The sequence below is a fragment of the Aythya ferina genome (assembly GCF_964211825.1).
Source record: "Aythya ferina genome assembly, chromosome: 2".
Classification (NCBI taxonomy): domain Eukaryota; kingdom Metazoa; phylum Chordata; class Aves; order Anseriformes; family Anatidae; genus Aythya; species Aythya ferina.
Genome location: NC_140297.1, coordinates 30,977,139 through 30,999,544, shown reverse-complemented (window position 1 = coordinate 30,999,544; position 22,406 = coordinate 30,977,139). Strand labels below are relative to the sequence as shown.

At 37.3% G+C, this 22,406-nt stretch overlaps 1 protein-coding gene across 1 annotated transcript in view; it reads left to right on the top strand.

Moving 5' to 3' along the window:
- Nucleotides 1-266: 266 nt before the first annotated feature.
- Nucleotides 267-22,406, top strand: part of MEOX2 (mesenchyme homeobox 2) — a 55,744-nt gene continuing 33,604 nt past the window's right edge. Inside the window, exon 1 of the mRNA XM_084510975.1 lies at nt 267-1,072. Within this exon, the coding sequence (XP_084367101.1) occupies nt 562-1,072 (511 nt within the window). The 5' untranslated portion in view covers nt 267-561. The remainder of the gene's footprint in view (nt 1,073-22,406) is intronic.

The window sequence follows — 22,406 nt, the reverse complement described above, 5'->3', positions numbered from 1 at the left end:
GGGGGGCGTGCTCCCCGCGGGCAGGGAGGGAGAGGCGGGCTGCGCCCCCGCGGAGCCCCCATAGAGCCGGTCCCCGGCCCCCCCGCCGCTGCCGCGGGCGCCCCGGGCGCGGGTGCGCAGCGCTGCCGCCCGCTGACGGAGCGGCTCGGCGCGGGGACGGCGCTGGCGTTTTGGAGGGAGTTTGCATGTGGTCAGTGCTGTGTTGCTAAGCCAGCCCCCAGCTCACATTACACACTACTGTATTTATAACCTCTCGGAGCCGTTTCCCCCTTCGAGCAGTTCTCTGGGACCACCTTCTATTGGCTTCAACCTCTCCCACTTCTTGACATCTGAGCAGCTCTCAGAAAGGCTCATCTAGGTCCGAGTGTTTATGCAGCGGAGACTGGCCGCTAGGGCTAAAGACCTGGATTATCTGAGCTCAGCTGCCTGCTGCAAAGTCTGTCGTTGCCGTTTTGGAAAAAAAAATCCCAACCCCGATCTGTTTACAGTGAAAGTTGACAAAGGGTGGTGAAGTTGGATCCTTCCTAAACTCTCCTGCCTGGAACCTGAGACTTGCATGCCATGGATCACACACTCTTTGGCTGCCTGCGCAGCCCCCATGCCACTGCGCAGAGCTTGCACCCTTTCTCGCAGTCTTCTCTTGCCCTGCATGGAAGATCTGACCACATGTCCTACCCTGATCTGTCTTCTTCTTCTTCCTCTTGCATAATAGCGGGATACCCCAATGAGGAGGGCATGTTTGCCAGCCAGCATCATAGGGGGCACCACCACCACCACCATCACCACCACCACCACCACCAGCAACAGCAGCACCAGGCTTTGCAGACGAACTGGCACATTCCTCAGATGTCGTCTCCTCCCGCCGCAGCCAGGCACAGCCTCTGCCTTCAGCCCGACTCAGGAGGACCCCCGGAGCTGGGCAGCAGCCCCCCCGTCCTGTGTTCAAACTCTTCCAGCCTGGGCACTAACACCCCCACGGGGGCAGCGTGTGCGCCAGGGGACTATGGCAGGCAGGCTCTGTCCCCGGTGGAAACAGAGAAGAGGGCCGGCAAAAGGAAAAGCGACAGCTCAGGTAACGGCTTACGCTTTCCCCTGCGGGGTGGGCGGCGGGTGTCGGGGGGAGCTGCGCTGCCGGGCCCCGGGTGTCCCGGCTCCGCTCGGCCCGTCTCGGCTCGGCACGGTCCCGGTGGTGCTCTCGCCGACCGGTGCCACCGGGCTGTTGGCTCGCTCCTTCCCTCAACCGCGCTCTCGGGATGTCCATCATGAAAGCGAGCTTTCTTAGGGCTAGGGAGGTGCGGGGGGGGGTGGGGGGGGGGAATAAAAAGGAAAAATCCAGCACGTGATAGAGCATGAAACGAAGGTGGCGGTGGTAGGGAGGTTTTCCTACAGTCAAGGAGAGAAGCGGTTGTAATTTTGGTGAGCATTTGAGCATCTGGTTCCGCGCCCCCCTCCTCCTGTCTGATACGCCACCTCTGCTGCAAACTTCGGAGCCTAGTGCTCTCCTTCCCCTCCGCCCCTTCCCCGCCGAGCTGCCGGCAGCTCCGAGGAGATTGCACAACGGTTGGGAACTCTCTGGGAAGCGAGGCTCCCTGACAAGAGTTCGTGCCTCGCTGTCCTGTAGGAGTTGGCTGTGCGCGCAATAAAGTGCTCGGCGTGGAAGGGGCAAACGCTGGGGTCTGTAAAGCAAAGAGGGGAGTTGGAGTTGCAGAAAGCTACTTCACTTCAAGTTTCTGGTGCCGGGGGCGGAGGGAAGGAAGGAACTGTTTGACTTTTAAATAAAACACTGCAATTCTTACTTAAAGATGAGCAGAAGCCGTGTAGACCCTTAATTACGGGGGTGGGGTGGGGGGTGGCAGGGTGGAGGGTATCGGCATCTCTAAGCATGCAAAAACCTTTCTAAGCATGCAAAAACCTTGATATAATCCCCGCTTCTAAAACAGCAAAGCCTGTCAAAGTCCCGCTCTGACAAAAGACACTCGGTGAAGGCGATGCGATTGATGGCACTTCCGTCAGAGCACACATAAGCTGAAGGGTCATCAAAAATACACCGAGACAGGCAGTAGGCACTTGAAAAAGAGAGGACACAACAGTTTGAAAACTCAAGAGCGGGCATAGTGAAACATTTGTTATCAAGGAAGAGAAAGTGAAAGGCTGCTCCAGAGAGTTACCAAGTTCACACAAAACTGTGACCTTTTTCACTTGAAATGTTGTGAGTTTGGTAAAGTGGTAAGCAATAGAAATTATTTTAAAAATTAACTCTGGAGGATGCTATTGCTTTGATCACTGTCCATTACATTTATAAATATTTACAGTAATTCAAGATGAGCTTAACTGGGTTTTATCTTATGTAGCTGGGCTGAAAACTTACAAGATTAAAAGCCGTATTTTGTCGAACACTGGTGGCGAGCTCTATCGTTGCATCTTCATTACATTGTCTGAAATAAAATGAACTCTTGGATTTTGTGAGGCATATAAGGAATACTAAAACTTGCATCCCCAGTGCTACTGAAAAGAACTGGATGCCGGTTAGTGTAAGGATTTATTGTATTTATCAGTGTATTTAAAGCTGAAGGAAAAAGAAGGAAATGGTTCCCTTTCAACATCAGGGAAGTATCTGTACGGGTTTCTGTTTATTTTGTTTTGCAATGCAAACCAAAAAAACAGTAGGGAATGTCACAGACCTTACCCTGAAGTAACTGGAGCCTTCCATTGGATTTAGTGGACAAGAGCTGGAGCCTCTAGTCGTGATTATGCTTACATTGCACTGTACTATGAACCTCACTTTCTAAGACTTTCTGAAGATCAAGGCAGGTAACTATTGCTTCCTCCCTTCCAGTAAGAAAAAGTATATTATGTCTATTCACACAGTTAGGAATTCCTTGAACTGAAAATAGGCATCTTTTGACAACAACAGGGTAGCTGTAGGATCTTTGTTTTTTCTTCAGGAAAAGACTGAATTTTGGACTGAACATTTAACCCCACCCCTTTACTAATCCTGAACTCTCATGCTAGATATTTAATGTCTTCTTAATGCATAGCAGCAAGAACTAATTTTATGTCACTGCGGTTCTGTATTTGTAGTCAATAATTGCCCCTCGTTTGTCATAAAATCAAACCCTTTATTTCTCACTAATCTGCTTTTTAAACAAATTGTCATATTTTAAAGAATTTCATCGACTCCCTCCTCATATTTTGGAGACAGATTCACCCCACTTGGAACTACTTCAATAGACATTTGTATAAAATCCTTAAAGTAAATAACTAAGAAGCAAAGAGAGACTGTGTAAGGTTCAGTGCTAACATTCTGAGACAATTATTAATGCTTCTGCTTATTTACAGATATATTTCCTCTTCTCAAGCATAGTCACATAGAGCCACAGAATGTCCAGTGACTTCCTGAGCACTGAATCTCTTCCATATTTCAGAAATGAATTAACCTTAGGCTACCCCTTTCTTGCAGTACTTTGCTTTCACTCCTGAATGTTGATCAGGAATGTTGATTCATAAAACTGAGTTTATGGGTAGTTTAAAGAAAGAGTGAAACACAAATAATACTCGTATCTTTTATCTCCCAAATTAATAATTGTTGGTTAGCTATATAGATACTGTGGATATTTATGTTAAGAGGTGCCCATTTTTGCTTTTTTGTTAGGATGGCAGAAATGTAATCTTTTTAACAATGAAAAAGATTTTGGATGATGGGCTGTGTGTTTGTTTCCGTGTTTGCTCTTTTTCCCTGAAATTCTCATATTGCAGGGAATAGAGTTAGAGACACTGTTTGTGCTGCACTTTGTTATACTTTTTGTTTGGGATCAAGGAAGCAAGGTGAAATGTGTTTTTGTAGTAATTCTATATAAGCTGTCTGACTTACAGTTTTCTTTTGCTCTAACCCAGGTTTTAATCAGTTTGGGAACTACCCGTTGAAGATATTGAGTAGGCTGCACAGAACAGGGTGAAATTGCCAACTGTTCTTGTTACGAAGGACTGGGAAATGCTGCTTACTTAGCCATCAACTCTGTGCACTACAGCTGTCAGTGTCTCTGTGTTTTGTAGTCACTCTCTCATTATCTTGAGGACATTCCTTTCAACCTGCGTAGGCCCAGCAGTGGGTTAGTAAACATGCAGGCGAGCTGCGGAGGGATGCACTCAGATCTGTAGACGTTTGTATTTTGCAGTGAATAATGTCGTCTGCAACCTTGCCTTCCTAATTCAGCTCTCATTATGGCAAGGATGTAGGAGGAAAGAGGCGATAGCAAATCTGAGGATAGGTTGCAAATAAATACGCTTATTTTAAAATGCACTAATGGTCAGGATTATCTGTGCGCTAATGAGGTGCGGATGAAAACCATGTTGAGTACATAAAAAACATACTTGGAGCGCATTGTTACTTTGTGGTATGCGTTGTTTTTTACAGAATATTTTTGATTTTTTTAATTTCTCCCCTTCGTATTAGTTGCCCATGACTTTTGAGGACATTCTTTTTTATTTATTTTATTATTTTATTTTGGCTAGGTTTTGATTCTCAGAAGATACAGAACACATCAGATGCAAAATTAATACTACAATGGTCTCAGTTGGCTTACTTCAGTCCTAGTTTCCTTAAAACTCCACTCAGCAGAAAAGTCCATATAGAAATGTAATCTAAGTTTATGGAGAAATATGAAAAGAAAGTGAATGTGGTAGTCTTAAGGAAGCCTAAAATGCTATGGAAAAAAAAAATAGTACTAAGCTGAAAAGATTAGGGAGTGGGTGAGTACCACGGAAAGAGTTCTTCTAAGAACTACAGCTATCCAAACATGTATATTGTGATAGATAAGTATATGATAAAAATAAAATTGATTCCAGTAAGTATAATGTAATTGAACACACCCCCATGCACAATTGTATTTATTTATTTAGTCAGTTTGACATAGAAAAATATTTCTATATGGCATAGTTTTCCAATGAAAGGCTAGTAGGTAATAATATCTATTCATATTTTTGACTGCTGTATTTACATAATAATATCATGTAGAAACACTGCTGTTAAATGTACAAAAACATTTCACGATTCCAGTGTTTCAATAGCTGTTCTGCTGTTTTGTTTTTTTTTTCATTGACAAATCACATGAAAAGTAAACAATACTCTTTTCTCCAGTGTTTTAACATCTTTTATAACCTTCCTATTTTCAGCAAGGAAGCAGTAAAAGTTACATCTCCAGAGAATTTATTTTAAACACATCTAAATATCATAAATCATATATAGTTGTTTGAAAGAGTCTCTGAAAAGCCGGTCATTTTGATAAATGATTATAAATATTGTGAAATCATTGGTTTTGAGGACTTTTGATTAGTTTCTGAAACACATTGATAAGAAAAATGAGCTGCACACTTGTAGTCAAAAAGAACTGTGTAACTGATTCATCAATGTGTCTGTACTTTTCAGCATGGTTGTAAACGGAAGCAGGAAAAAAATACATAATAAAGCACAGTTTTTCTGGAAAGAGTTAATTTGTTTGGTATCCAGTATCAAAGCATCCCTTGCCATAATAAAGGAAAACAAACTGAAACAAAACATAAAAACAACAAACTCCAACCTATAGATTTCATAAATGAAGCAAATTCCAATTTGGTGAATAGTAATCAGCTATCCTAGTGATTTTTCTAGGAGAAAACTAATAAGGCTGATTGCTTAGCAAACACTGGGCTACAATAGTGGGGGTACTTGCTGGATCATGTAACTGGTGAAAATTTGCAATATATTCATATTGCTCTCAATAAATATAATCAATAATTTTTCTAGAACTGTAAAAATGTAAATCCCTATTTTAGTGGCATATTCACAGAAACCCTTTCCCATAGCCAAAGAGTAATTCTTTGTGGACAGAAATAAGTATGGCCTCTAATTACGTATTTTTGTCTGTTTATATATATTATTCAGTAGGATTTACACTCCCTCCTCACCTTTAGAAACACCAGGATCACAATCTAGTGGTTCACTGGAGCACAAATATTTTTTTTGTGAGACGTTCTATTGACTCTAGTGCAACTACTTCAGTGCTGAAGAATTTTTAAGCCATTGGAGCTTAATGCTGCTACTCTGGTTTGAATCTTTGGCACAAAAATATAACTTCATGTTATTGTTTTATTATTTGGTATTAAGCACTGTCAAGCATCCCAGTCTTCAAAGCAAAGTCACTGAGGGCTCTGAATGAGTAAGAAATGCGGTGCTAGAACCAAACACAGAAAGAGATACGCACATGTCTATTAAAGATCCAGTTGGTATGGCAATATTTGGAGAACTGAAAATTTCACTAAATCTTATTCAAGAAATCATGACTGTAGTTACTTTTTAACATTTTTATTCTATTGTTTTATAGTAGGGAAAGTACAATGTTTTATAATTCTTGCAAATATTTACTGATAAAATATTAGGATTGTCTGATAGTTTGATCATTGCCAGTTCAGCATTATATATACATAAAGTGAATTTTAATTTCATTCATTTTAGCACCCTAGGGCAAAATTTAACCTAACATGTTTAGCGTTGCTTCTCTAGTATTTTGCACAGTAATTCTGGATTTTTTTTTTGTTGTCATTTTTTTGTTCTCAGACTTGTTTCCCTTTTCAGATGTACTAATTATCTAATAAATTGTTTTTAACTGAGATTGTTAATCTGCATATCGTTTGCCATTTGTAAACATTCATTCTTTAGTGATGTGACGACTCAACATGCTGTACCTTTGAAGTTCTTAAGAGTAGGACTAGTTTCTGTGTCTAGAAATTTAAGGGAAGGTGGCAACATTATTTTTGCTGCTGTCCGGTAATAAACTGATATTGCTTACAGGATTATTGCTTTCAGCAAATGTGATGCTATGTGACAGCATGAATGGTCACTGTAGCATGTTTCTTTCAGTAGTGAAATGTATTCTACTCAGGAAGTTTTGCTGGTCTCTGGAAAGGAAGCAAAATATATCTGGTTTCATCCACTAAATGAATGAAGTTTAAATCCATCAGTTAAATGCAGTTTTGCTGGAGTTGGGTTCAATCCTTTTCTTCTTATTATTTTTTTCCTATTCTGTCCTTGCTCTAATACACTTAAGAATGCCATTTGAAAGGGCATGAAAGGAAAGTCATATTTTAAATATATAAATGCTTACAAATGTCACTAATAAGGTTTTCAACTAAAATAGTGTGGTGTTAAAGAAGTTTGATAAATGGTGCTTGAAACTACTTCATTACATCAGTCCACAGCTAGGCACTGAACCTAGCCTTCGGACCTGTCTCGATCCTGTGCCCTATCCTTTTATATCTATTTCGCCGGTCTATACAATGTCAATGCCAGTGCTTTCCTTCCATTTGTTAAGAACTGCAAGCTTTTGTTAAGACATCATTTTACTTCTGGGGTCTGTATCTGGGGTATCTGTTGGCTAGATGGCTACTTTTCTACTGTATTCTATGAATTCAAAAATAGCCTGATGGGTGGATGTACACAGTCCATTCCTGTATGTATCTGAAGTATATGAAACAAACAAACAAACAAAGTTACTGAAATAAGTTATTTATGCTAAGCAAAATTTCCCCCTGGAAGAGACTAATGACAAAACTCCTGCTGATTTTTGTAGGGCCACAGTTTAAGATGTGTGTTCTTACTATAAATGTAATTTAGCTTGGGTGAAGGAAGTAGACCAGTTAGGTGTGCTTGTGCTTATGCTTTTTGTGATCAGCTGTGTGGTATGTGCTTCCAAGGACAGAGGGAAACAGAACAAAGGAATGGAATGTTAATTAAAAAAAAAAAAAAAAAAAAGAGAGAGAGAGAGAGACAAAGAGACTGCTGCTATGGGTCTTAGGTTTTTGTTAGTGGGGTGGAAATACATTTGCTGTTCTTATTAATATATTACAAAATATGTGGTATTGGAGAAGTTTACCTAGTCTATATCCATTTCCAATAATACTTTGATAAAAAAAAAAATAATAAATAAATCAAGGTGATGTTCAATCTTTGCTATTAGATATATATATGTAACATCACTTGTACAGAGTTATGTTGTTATATCCTAGCATTCATTGAGTGATGTAGAGAAGAAAAAAAATCATTTACGTAAAGAAACAAAATAGTAGACAATGTTGCCTTACATGAGGAGCTGTTTTAAATGTTCTAATATACATCTTAGGCTGTCAAAAATCTACTAATGTTAAAATAAGTGATATTAAAGGTGCAACATTCATTGTTGATTACAGAATATGTCCTTCATTTTGAAATCTTGTACATATAGAAGACCGTAACATACCTCCTATTTGGAACATGGGCTTACTTTTCATACAGAATCCTGAATTTTACAAATACTTTTTGGGGACAGTTACTTGACTGGAAGTCATGCATATTACCATGCATATTAAATAAAAATGTGATTGTACATCACAAGAAAAATCAGAAATCACATTTGGCAACTGGTTACTCAGTATTTTGTTGTTTAATGGTGAATGAAATTATCCAATACTACATTATCTGAAATCACTGGACACATTTGCTAATCACATAGAAAAAAGCAACAGTCTAAACTTTGCATTGAAAATTTTGTATTTGAACCTATGTTTCCTTTTATCTTTCATTTCAACAAATGAAATATAATAATTGACTAAACAGCAGAAGAAACAAATCTGAAAGGAATGAGGCAAATCTTTCATTTATAATGGAAGAGCACAGTTTTACTAAACCTATAAAATCCAGTGGATTGTGAAACACTAACTGGAAGCCAAGTAATCTTTCCTTTCTTTCTCTTTCTTTCTTTCTTTCTTTCTTTCTTTCTTTCTTTCTTTCTTTCTTTCTTTCTTTCTTTCTTTCTTTCTTTCTTTCTTTCTTTCTTTCTTTCTTTCTTTCTTTCTTTCTTTCTCTCTCTCTCTCTCTTTCTTTTTTTCTTCCTTCCTTCCTTCCTTCCTTCCTTCCTTCCTTCCTTCCTTCCTTCCTTCCTTCCTTCCTTCCTTCCTTCCTTCCTTCCTTCCTTCCTTCCTTCCTTCCTTCCTTCCTCTCCTCTCCTCTCCTCTCCTCTCCTCTCCTCTCCTCTCCTCTCCTCTCCTCTCCTCTCCTCTCCTCTCCTCTCCTCTCCTCTCCTCTCCTCTCCTCTCCTCTCCTCTCCTCTCCTCTCCTCTCCTCTCCTCTCCTCTCCTCTCCTCTCCTCTCCTCTCCTCTCCTCTCCTCTCCTCTCCTCTCCTCTCCTCTCCTCTCCTTTTTTTTATAATGCTGTTTCTTGGACTAGAGAAAAATTGGTTTATTGAACATTATTTTATAGCAAATAGGATATGAAAAACTAAAACTGAAACAGATTACAGCAAGCTTTTAAAAGTACTTCTTCCTTCTGCATTCTCTTAGATCTATAATAACTATATATATATATATATTTTATTTTTAACAAGTGAGCCCAAACAAATACTGCTGTACATAAATTGTGTTAGATGCATTTCAGAATCCTTTGCCACTATTATGAATTTTAATTCTTTGACCGCAATGACAATACACATTTAATTTTGGATGTTGGGAGGTGAAGAAAAGTCTGTGTGTACTGACATTGAAACTCTTGATAGGAGCCAGGGCTTCATATCAGGTGTACCTGCATTACATTGATACAAACACACTTGAAGTTAGGTGGGTGTTTACATGTTTCATTGAACTGGGGGCATTGGTCACTTAAATTTACCAAGCAGGATAAAAAATAAATAATAATAAAAAAAATGGTTTCCTACTTTGGCCCTTCTAAATATAGATACTAAAAATCTGTTGGACATATGTGGACTGACAGTATAGCTGTGAAGCGAGTGGAGTGAACAGTAGGGTTTTCTACCTGCCAAACAAAAAATGGCATATCCTAGAGGAGTGCAGTGTATGGATAACGTGCACAGGAGCTTCTTTAGAAGGAAGGGGGTTCTGCAGGGTGAGTGAAGCTTGTCTGGCGTGTGGGTCTCAGTTGCTTTTCAAGCCTTTAATTTTCTTCCAGCTGGTGTAGAATACTGGAATGCTATAGGCTCCATCCTTTTGTTTGTGAATAAGTGAAACCTACTTGTTAAAATGTGCTTTTTACTGTAAAAAGAATGATAGGGACAGTGACTAAATATCTCCCAAATTCACAAAAATTTCAACTTGTTTAATGAAGAAAAAAGAACTGAAGTCAGATGCTTTGGTAAACTATATAATGACATATTTTGTGAGTCTGGTATGCTGAGCTGATAAAAACGGTGTGAATGGAAGACTGTGTGGCTGTAGATATGTAGACCACTTAAAGACACGGTATAAAGCCTTGTGCTTACAGTGCCAAACAACACTTTCTGTCAGAAGAAAACAGCAGTCTAATGTGGGTTAAGGCATGTTCACTCATTTCAGACTGATATTTTTCGAACTAGACTTTAAAATATAATAGCAGTCCATGAAGTGATTAGCACATTTGCCTTGCATAGGGCTTAGGGAGCACTGAGAAAGTTGCCAGCCCTTTGCGCTTTGGTGTTACTAACTGTGTGATTCACTTAAGTGACGTAGTAGTATAAGTTTATTTTTATTTTTTTCCTTTTTATTTTTTTCCCCTGTATTCTTGTTTTGGGAGTACCACAATGACCTCAAGCACCAGCTGTGTACTAAGTTCTCTGTGTTCCTGAGGACATTCGAACAATACATACTGATGGTCTCACCCCCAGGTCTCTCCCCTCCCCCCCCCCCCCCCCATCTCTCTATGTCTCTCTCTCTTTCTTTTTTTTTTTTTTTTAAAAAAAAAGATGTATATTTCTGAAGGAGTGTATGCCTGTATATCTTTTCAATATCCATTTATGCTTGCGGAAAGAATGCTCACTTTATTGCAAAATAAAAAATGTCACTTTTTTCCAGATTTCCATTAGAAGTAATTTACAGTACATCCAATTAAATGTACTGTAAGATGCGCTAATAAGATGTACTTACATCTAGTAAGATACAGTAATTTACAAACCACAGTGATCTGCTAAATAAAACTGTACTCTTAGGTAATGTTAGTTTGTTAGGCAAGGTAAAATAAGCCAGTTATGGATCAGTGGAGCAGTGTCAGATGAAAATAAGAGGTCCATAAGGTGATGCAAATCTGCAGCATTACATTTTATTGTATTATTACCACATTTATTTACATGATTTTCTAATCAGTCCTATTATTGGGCCAATAAAGGGAGTGACTATTCTATCCGTAGTGTTTGCTTTTATGAAATAATGCATTATTATTAAAAGTAGTAAATGGAACTATTTCAATTATAAATTAAAAGAAAAAAAATGTGAAAAAATCACAGGAGAAAAAGGGTGTAAATATTTTAGGTTGGTTTAAATTCTGAAGAAATATTCAGCCAAACTTTCTTGTAGATTTGGCTTAGCTTTGTGTTTTAATTTTTTTCTTTCACTTTTTCTGAATCCTTCTCTTTTTACACTTCCATACATTGCTACAACTTTATGAGGCAAACTGTTTTATTGCTTTAATACAGAAATCTAACAGTATTTGAACCTTGTAAATTTATCTTTATTTCACTGTTTCAAAACTGAAATTTAGATGGGCTGGCATGAGAAATATCATGGATTTAACATTTTTATATTTGCAAACATATCAGGAAAGCTTTACTGGACATGACACCCAAACAAACACTTTTATTTCTATTTTTATTTATTTTTATTTTTATTTTTATTTTTATTTTTATTTTTATTTTTATTTTTATTTTTATTTTTATTTTTATTTTTATTTATTTTTATTTTTATTTTTATTTTTATTTTTATTTTTATTTATTTTTAGTTTTAGTTTTAGTTTTTTTTTTTTTTATAGAAATTGTGTGTTTTAAGTACAGAGGCTAAATGTGTCCAGCCATTTTGAAGTATGTTTTATGAACTATAACTTACAGAAAGATCGAGTCTTTCAAAGATCTTAGGAATGCTGTTTCCTTCCTCCTGCACAAGTCCCTCACTCTTTATCAGACAGAGTCCTTTATAATACATGTATATAAATGTGTAATGATACTCTAACCCTGTCAAAGCTTATGTTACTTAGCTTACTTAACTAAGTTACCTCTGTTGCAATTAACAGTATAATATTCAAAAATTTAAGCACAAGGCATGTCCGTTGCTACTCTGTCATTGATTCCTTCGGCTTGATGATGTGCAGCTAAGACATGTTTGTAGTTACACAACATATGGGTAGATACCATAAAAATATTATTTATGGAGGCTCTGGCTTGCTTTGTGTTTTTCAAGTGTGTTTCCACAACTAATTGGTAGTCTTAATTCACACACATACAAACTAAAAGCTGCATCCATGTTAACCTTGAAACACATGGTTGACTTGATTATGCAGATAAGTGGAAAGCTTGATGCTACCCGTACACTGTAGTCTGGCCACATGTTATTGCTGGTTTATTAAGTAAAAGGACCATGTTAATACATCAGCAGTCTTACTTCAAAAGGCAGAGGTGAAATCCACACTGAACTAGAAATGTAAAAAACACTGCTTTTACGTGAGGTGTCCATGTGCATGGAGACTTACTTGTTCAGAAGTTACTGGGGGGAGGGGGGATGGAGACGGGACACATACATAGTCTCTAAATACTTCTGGAATAGCATTTCTGCAAGTTTAAGAAAGGCTGGGATAAAGCAGTTTCAGGGAATGTGTAGTGTATTGCACGACAAGCAGATGAAGGAGGTTTCATGAATTTGCCTTTTTACCTTCATTGTCATTTCATTTAATGTCTCCTATTTTATGGTCTCCATAAACCATAAAAATTAGCTTTATGAAGTTAAAGCTGATTTCTTTGTAAAAGAGGACAGTGTTTCCTTTCCCTCCAGGGCAAGAATGTACATAGGGAAAAATGCTCACAGACCAGACCTGGGGCAGTCACAAGGTACTTCTTTTTTACAGGAGCAAGACGACATTGGGCTTGGTTTTCTCAAAATGGGGTGGGGAGCCACGGGCTACTTCTTGTTCAGAACTGAGTGAGACCTAGGGTTTTGGAGATCATTTTGCCACTTAAGCTTGCAAATTATTTTTATAAATCTCTCCAATGTGTTTTCAGATTGTTTTGCAGATGATTCTTACACCATAAAGCAGGAATTGAATCCTCCTCTTCTGCCCTGGTGTTCTGGACTCCTCCTTTACCCCTGCCAAAACCAAAACTGATCAAATGATCCTACATTTTAATCATACCCTTCTGAAATTCTCTTCCTAGAATCATTCTTCTGGTGCCAGCTTGTACTCTCTTAGTACAAGCAATTTCTCTGCAATGCTTTCCCTAACTGCTGCTCACATGATACTTCTGTTCTCTTATCCCATTCAAGATTGTCTTCTTAAATGTTCTCTTTTTTAAGTGTGTTCATCCTCTGTCCATTTACACTCTTTCTGTGGTACAGTTCACATTAATGAAATAAACATTCAGAAACAATTTTGTGCCATTAACTCATTGGCCCCAAATCATAATTGTTTTACTGGAAACATATTCTGGTTAACTGCTGGTCAATCATAGCTTTTCTGTGCATTTATGGTGTATAAGAAAAACTTTAAAAGGCTGAAAGTTAAAAATAAATAAATACATACATACATACATAAAAAGATGCTTCATGTGTTCTCTTCTCTTCTTGAGGTTTTTACTTCATAAGTTTGCACACCATAGAGCAGATTCTGCAAATGGTGGTAGCAGAAATCAAGCATGACCCAGGCACGATGATGGCAATGGTTGATTTTTTATACTAGTGATGCAGTCAGTGTCAGCAGAGCTTTATATAAATAGGGAATACTAACCCAACTGGGTGAAAAAAAAAATGAGTTTAACCACTTTAAAATGTCATTTTTAATTCTAAGATTGTAGGTAATAACGGATTGTGCCAGAAGGAACATGCTTCAAAAAACGCGAAGTCACTTTTTGAAGTGGTCTGTAAACTCTTTAAATATAGTTGGCGATTTGTCTTTTCACTCTAGTTTCCTGTAAGACTAATTTTGAAAGTAATAAAATATATTTTTAATTTAATTGGTATAATAGACATATATACATTTCTAGTGTGTGTATGCACATGTGTTTGTATCATATCTAAAATAACAGCAGCTAGAGATGTGAAATGGTCCTCTTGATTTGGCTGGACTAACATTTGGTTATAGTGTACTAGTTTATTCCTAAATGTGTTTTTAAAACACTTTGAGGAGGATGAGAGATCTACAGGCAGGGAGAGAAAAGAGAAGGGCCAGGAGTCTTGCTGATACCTTTTGAATGTCCGGGCTTGGCAATCTGCAGTTATTTTCAATATATAGATGTTATATATATATATATATATATATATATATATATATATATATATATTGCAGTGTAATATCAGTGAATAGAGTGCGGAGTGCATGGAAAAATTACAGTAGATATTAAATCTGAACTCTGGAGGCATAAATTCACATGAGGATCAGATCACAAGATTGGCTGCTTTCCGGCTAGTATCCAGTGGGCTTTTTTCCATATCGCAAAAATCACCATACAGTTTGGCATAACCATTCAGCTCAGCGAAGAGAATTCAGTTCCAGAACTGAAATAGCCAAAAGAACTAAATCCCAGAATTGAGGTGCATTTACAGTTTAGTGCAGAGACAGTTTTACAGCTTTTGTCTCAACTTTTCTTTCCCCTTGTTAGGGATAAATCTCTTTGATTTTTGGTAAGAATTCTATCAACTGTATTAAGGGGGGAGAAATAAAACAGTAACCTTAGTATTTGTGACTTTCATACAATCCTAGAAGGCTGTTGTGTCAGCAACTCACATTTCTGCAGCATACATTAGAATCTGATAGACAGTACGTGTGAATATTTCCAAAACTGGTAAACAGATATTTGTCTGGTCAAAATTAGAAAAAATTTAAACAAGAAAGTTGCAGACTTCTAAAAGTGATGGAGTCCTGCTCCCTTCCCCCACCTCCCATCAGCAAGCTGATGTTTCCAGCAACTTCAAAAACAGAAGACTTCTCTGTAATCCTAAATGTACATAAGGAACAGATTAAAGTCCTGATTTGCGAAAAAATTTGAGCATATGCTCAGGAACCATTGACTTCAATGGAAGTTAAACATGTCCTCACACACGCTTCTTGAACTGGAGACTAATAAGGATATTAAAAAGGATCAAGAGGCTGCCCCCCTTCAGGAAATGCTGCAAAACTGTCATAGCTGAAAGTGTTTTTTTTTGTTTTTTTTTTTTTTCATAATCACACTGACTTTCATCACTACCTTTCTCATCTCACTTCCAGCTTTCACAGAGGGGAGTAAACAACCCTCCTCTCACTCTCTTTCTCTCCCTCTATGCCAGGTTCTCTATGCCAGGCTAAGCTTTCTCTGGTCCAAAAAGGAAAGGAACTTTGGACTCTGCAGTGTCCGTTCAGGATGCCCTTATTTCCAGTATAAAGAAAGTGGCAGATGGTCAGATGGTACAGTGGATAGTTGCTGAACAACCCCCCAGATAATTAATTACTAGAACTTATATGTCTAGCTATGTGGACCTAAGGATGGTTGGAAGGACAGAAACCACAGTATGGGTATAAAAAGTAGAAAAAGAAGGAAATAATATCTTGAAAAAAATTGTACATAATTTACCCAGAGCAATCCTATTTGTAGGGAAAGGGGTACTCCCAGTCCCCCAAACAGAAATACATATTTATATTCCTTTATTGATGAGTGACAGATGGAGTGAAGTAGTGGAGACTAAAAGGGTTGAGTGTGGGTTGATTTCTTTCAATTCAGTATGACAAAGTGGGTAATGTATATGGTTCGTGAGTGTGGTACTAATTTATTAAATGTTCGTTTGGACTTTAAAAAATAGCTTGCCTTCATTAGCAGTCTCAGGAAACAGACTCCATTGTATAATAAATCTCACTTGCAGGAATTTTGGCCTGATAGTCATCTTAAAATGCTCCAAATTTTATTTTCCTTAGCCCTGTCTCCTGCTCTACTACAGTCCTAAATATTACTCCTTGCTCTTCATCCTCCAGAACTAAGAGGCAATTCTCACACATCCTTATTCACAAGATAAGTTAGTTTTGAGGGGTGAGTCTTCATTCCTCAGGTCATTAATTTTCATCTATTTGGTTTCTTTTCTTAATGAACAGTCTTTCTACAAACAGGGGTAAGAAGGAACTTTGGCATAATAGCTGTTTGGCACAGTATCACTTATAGAAAATAACTTATGTAAGAATCAGAAAGCGGTAGAAGCATTAAACCTAAATATAGCTTGGAAAAGAGCAAGTGATGAGGAAACTGTTCATTAGGTACAGGAAAAGCTGAAAACTGACTTTATGCTTCTTTCTTTTCTCCATATTTTATTAAATTAGTTCATGTATATTAGTCAAAAATCTTTCTGTTTACATGCTTCTTGAAGCAGCTTTCTTTCATTCTAGTCAGAAAAAAAAAAAAAAAAAAAAAAAAAAAAAAGACAAATTTCCATCCATGGCTTGATATTTTCACTGGTTGTTGTTTCCGTGCTTCTATGTGTGTTGTAAAACTGAAATGAGACATCCAGTTGCTCTTTACTTTTGTCCAGTTAAGTCTGTCTGTTCATGAAGGTCTTTGAAAGCACTGGAGGTTTCAGTATTTCGTGTGATGAGCCTGTAAAATTTGGTTAGTTGATTTTTAAATAGAGTCTTTTCCTAAAATGTTTGAATTTGCTCATGTTTGTAGAACACATTTTCTCATGGTGGGAAGGGGACTGGCACATTCCCCTCCCAGGTTTAATATTATCAGGTAACACCATGCATTTCCCATATAATTTGTTTTGGTTGCAGACCCAAGTCACAGCCACTTAGTTGTATTTGCCTGTCTATCTGTTAGAGTTGCCCTCTAACATTTAAATACAAAGTTTTATGACTGCCTAGCACATCTTTCCTAGGATGTATCCAGGCACAATGATGTATCCTAAGCTCTTGCAAAGAATTGCAGGTCCAGGATTAGCCACTGCACCACTATAGGATGGACACTGTTGTCCTGAGTTGTAGGAATTGTGTCACCTTAAAATTTTACTTAGTGTGGAATTCTAACATTACCTTATGTTCTACTGCGACATGATAAAGTGATCTCCCCTTTTTTCTAATAATATTTAGCTGGTAATATTCTGACCATTTCTGCTACTGTATTTTGTTTTATGCTGATTTTCAGTCTGTTCTATTTTAAAATCTATGAGCTAAACTATGACCACTTTTTGATAGCCAAATAAGATAGATTCATATTTTTTAAAATGTATTAAACAAAAAATCTTGATCCAAAAGATATTGTTTTGAAAGATATATTTTTACAATGACTTTATAAAAACTTTATGTCTGCTACTAATAAAAAAGAAAATATTGCAAATAGTCCCTAACTGGGCATTTTGCTAAGTTAGTGTTTTATTCATTTTATTACACTAAGGAATTTAAAAGCTAGAAAAGCTGGCATTAAACTGAAAGGGCAATGGAAAGTTGGTAGCCTAAACATTTGTTTTGATTCATATGGAAGGAAAGAATTTGGACCAGATGCTTGAAAGAGCTCAGAACCCAGCAGCCCCCATTGTTCTTCATTTAGGTGCCTAAATGGTAACAGTCGGATGTGCAGCTTTCTTGAAAACTGATCCTTTTGTGTTGTGGCAGCTTTTAGTCTTTAGCCTATCTCTTCCTGGCTGTAGAATTTAACTGTAAACATTTTATTTCAGAATTGTCCCTCATCTGTATCCTTCAAGTATTTGCTTATAGTTAAGAGATCTATTGTTACTGTTGCAGGACTGTGACCCCTTTAGCTTGTCCCTAGTTTTAAAAATATATCTTCACATTGTTTTGAGCTGCTTACGTACTGCTCTGCACCTAACGCTTTGGTAATACATTTTCAAGGAGTTAAGGCAGGGTGTGTGTTCTTAAAAATGCAACATGGTCACATATTCTTTTTTTGCTTTAGCATTAAAGCTGTATAAAATATAACTTTTTAAAGAAATAAGGGCAATGCACTTCCTTCTTATAATAAGCTCCCATTCATGGAAAGTTTCTTGAGTGAGGCTAGTATATGGGATGCTTGCAAGTCATTATGCTTACACTTTAAAATTCATAATGTACAGTTTATCATAATATACTTAATTGCAAGAGTGGGTTAAATCAATATCAAACAAAGCATTTAGCGTATCTTTTTATAGGTAAAAAAAAAAAGTAAAAATTTGGTCTTAATTTTAAATAAGTTCTGTATGCACATATGCACACAGTAAAATTACCATTTGTACTATGGGTTGTATCAGATAGTGTACTTGATTCAAAAGCTCCTTTGGACTTCATTCTTGTATTGTTATTATTATTATTATTTTAGAAACAGTTGTTAAAATGAGGAGACCATGAGTAGGCTTCAAAGACAAATTTTTAATAAACAATCAATCATGTTACCCTGTACCCCAAATACACAGAAGAAAGGTTGCTTTGAAATAAGACATTGGAAAGAAATGGGGGAGCTTGAGCTTGACACTGAGCTTGAAACTCTGCCATAGACTTTGTATATGAATTTGTCATAGGCAACATTGTGTAGAACAATCAAAGCAGTCCCCATAGCTGGAAGATAGCACATATGGTTCAGCATGGTGTTCTTGTCAGGCAAACTGTCCCTAGTAAGAAGCAAATATATTATTTTGGGCAAATCACCTTGACTATACTCCTTAAAGGTGTTCCTGTGTAGCTCCACTCATTTCATTCCCTTCAGAGTAATTTCATTAGTCTTTACACACTGCTGTAGTTAGTCCACACTACAGATCTGTGGTCTGTAAAATGGGTGTAACTGCCTTAAGGTTTCTTATGTATAAGCAGAGGAAAACCATTTAGGATGCTAAGCCAAACTGAGAATCTGGCTGGTGGAATCAAAACGCAATCATAATTCCAAATACTAATTGTTGGGTGAAATACCAATCAAGGTATTTTGAGCAGGTAGGGAGCTCCAAAGAAAAGATAAGACTTTTTATTTTATCATCTTAAGTAGGGGCACTTTTATCATTTTGTTGAGTTTTTGAGCCATTTATTGGCAAATGTGCTTTATCCAACCATATGTATAGAGGTGATGTACAGATATATTTCTCTGCCTCAACAAATATTCCAGCTTCTTTCCAAATGGTGTGTTTGTTTGGCTGATGCACGACCTCAGCCAGACATTTTTTCTGAAATTGAATCCAGATCAAATGGAATTGCTTGCTGACTGATTGGATCTCAGTGCTTGCCTTGATTGATGTTCCCCACCCTTACAGAAAATGGGTAGTTGTCAAGTTATCTGGGATTTTCAACATAGGTTCATATACACTATACATAAATCTGTTTTACCCCTGACCGATGCAAATACCACATCCAGTTAACATTTAAAGACTATAGCAACATAATTTTAGCAGCATCTTGCTCTAGGACATTTTATTTATTTATTTTTCATGTTAAGACTGTGCATTTCCCTGAGTAGCTCTTCATGACTTGCAAACCTACCATCTGCTGAAAACCCCGTGCCTTCTCTTGTTGGACTGTGTTTGATTAGACATATTGTACAATTTGTCTTGGCTCCCACTACAGTTTCATATTGGTTTTCATAGTATATTGCTCCAGTATAAAATTCTCCATTGTCTCATTCCATAGCACTAGGAGCTATTACAAATTGCCATATTGTGAATTGTCTCAAGAACTAGGAACTTGTCTTCTACCCTGAGACTGAACTGGAAGAGATTGGGCACCCAAGTTTTTTCTTGCCTGTCACTGACTGACTCATTGCCAAGAGGTATTCAAGTCTGGCTTCTTTTGCTGTATTTTCAAGTCTAAATGTAAGCCATTAATATACCTGGATATTTTTCTGTACAGTGGTTATTACATTTCTGCACAGAGCTCTAGGAAATTGTGTGAAGGGTGCTATATAAATGTACAGATTAGAGTGGAGTGAATTAAATAGGACTGGATTTCTGGAATGCACATCACCCCTTTACTATGAGTTCTCATAGTGTGGTTAGAGCCAGCCTGTACTGCATGAAAATTTTTTTGTGATGTCCATTTAACCAATAAATCTGTCATCACTGACTGGTCTCCATTTCCTCTGAAATAAACAAATCACTATTAGGTTCTTTGAAGCAGCAGACTGCCAGGAAACACAAAAGTCACTTTTGCTTCATCCACGGAGATAAAGTAGTTAGTAAGTGGAAATGAGCTGCAACTGAAGGAGCCTCAGTGTTCTCACACCTGCTAGAAAGTACAGTAGATTTCCACACAGCAGGAATTCAAACAAACTTCAGATCACTGTGTTCAGTGAAAGTGAGGTTGCCTAGCCAAGAAATGAATTGCAGACCCTTGAAAACTACTTAAAGAAAGACAGTTTCACAGGGACATAGGAAATTTGAAAAAAGAAAGAGTCCAGAAAGTCCTTCTAGGTCTGTGACTTCCACGGAATCATCTGGTGTATGCCTTGTACCACGTTTCTGACTTCCACACTTCTCTGACTCCCATTTAAAACCAGATACTCCTTTGGTTGCTGCTACTGGTCTTTCATGCCATGGACTACTCTCTGTATTAACTTCCTTTAACACCAAGAGTTTTCACATGTAACTTTGCATTTGCTTTTTCTTTATTCTTGAGCTGGGATATATTTCACTGCAATCTTCTCTTTTACCTCTTCTTCAATGAAAAATTAGTCTTGATGAGCTAGGAATTTCTTAATTCATTCTGGTTGTTCTCTGCTGAACTACTTCAACTGCTGAAAAGGTTTTTGGATATTAAGCTTCTGACAGCTAGCTTAGTGTCATGAAGGGAGAAAAAAAACCCTCCTTGCTTATGTTAGGTTATGAGTTATTTTTGGGTTAAATTGACTAGGATAGTTTAGTTCTTCATTAAAGTGAAAGAAAATATTCATGTTAAAAATTATAGTTATTTTCAGCAAAATAACATTAAGCTTTCTTCCTAATAAAATCTGACTTTTGGCTTATACAAATATCTGTGCATATGAAAAATACTAGAAACTGCTAATGACATCTGAACTCATGACAGGAACAATCAATAACAGAAGAAAAACTTTTTTTTTTTTTTTTTTAGGAAAATCTAATGATTCTTCATTGGAGTTGGAACCCTGTCCCAGCAAAAACTAATAAGAATTTTTAAATGGGACAGTCTTACATCATTTATAAATAGTGTTGAAAAACCTTTCATGGCTCTTTATCCATTCCATTATGTGTGTTCCTAACTCATTTGAAGCTTGTTAGGAGTTTTAATATCAGTAGTTTTTTCTTCTTTGGAAAACAGTGTTATTACAATTTTAGTAAAAATTCTATCTTGAATTTGCATCCTCAGCAAGTAATATTTTTGTCTTTAGTCCTATAAATATTTTTTTTAACTTGTTCATATCCACATCCTTTGAAGTGACTTATTTTCAGACTTGTGCTGACATTCCACTGTATTTTTATTGGTAGCAAATTCAATACTTTACATTTGTAACTCATGATAAGGTAGAAACTATTCTTGTAATTACTGCAAACATAAACACAGGCTTCGGTTGTATCCTTTCCAAATGGTTATTCTAACCCCTGTGTTCAGATTGTTGTCTGATTTTTTGTGTATGTAATGTTTTATAAGTTAATACGGACTTTAAAAAAAAAAATAGAAAAAAGAAAAAAAAATCCAGCATGTTTTTACCAGTAGTAACTTAAAGGGACATTTCTATACCTGTCTCTTTCCTGCTGTGGACTTGGCATTTGTACACTCCCAGCACAGTGCCATAGTGTCTTTGTCTTCCTTAGTGGGAAGGAAGGAGGGCTGGAGGGAACGACAGATTGATATTGACAGAACGACAATGCTATTTGGAGTCAGAGCAATGTGTTCCACTACATCCAGTCTTGAGCTGGAAGCTTACCAGAATATGATTTCATGTGAGGGTGAAATGGGAATGCCCTTCATTTCTTATTCTCTGCATTTATAACTTACTGTGCTAGTGATGGTGAGGTATAAATGTTCCTAAGGTGAGATGGTATAAAACTAAACCAGAAGGAGTATGGCACTTGCTATGGTACCAGATGCCAGATTTAATTTGGAAAACTTCTGGAATAACTTGGGACTCCAGTTGACAGTATATATTTCCTGGCTTGCACTGAATCCTGCATAAATGGTGTTTCTGTCAATAACAGAATGAGGGGGGGGGGGGAAAATCTGCCTGAAATATATATGACAGTTCAATTCCTACAAAATACACTACTTGTTTATAAAACTGGGATTAGTTTCCAGATTACATTTGCCAAAATATCCTGAAATGAATCCATACACACTCTCAAAAAGTGCTTAGAGATGATTTTTCAAATATGATTTGGGTAGCTTCAAGTCCTTAAAAGGAACATTTGCTGAAACTACACAACTGTTTAAATCGTGATGTATCACAGATATAATGTCTCCTATCATTAGGAATAAATAATGAAATGGTGG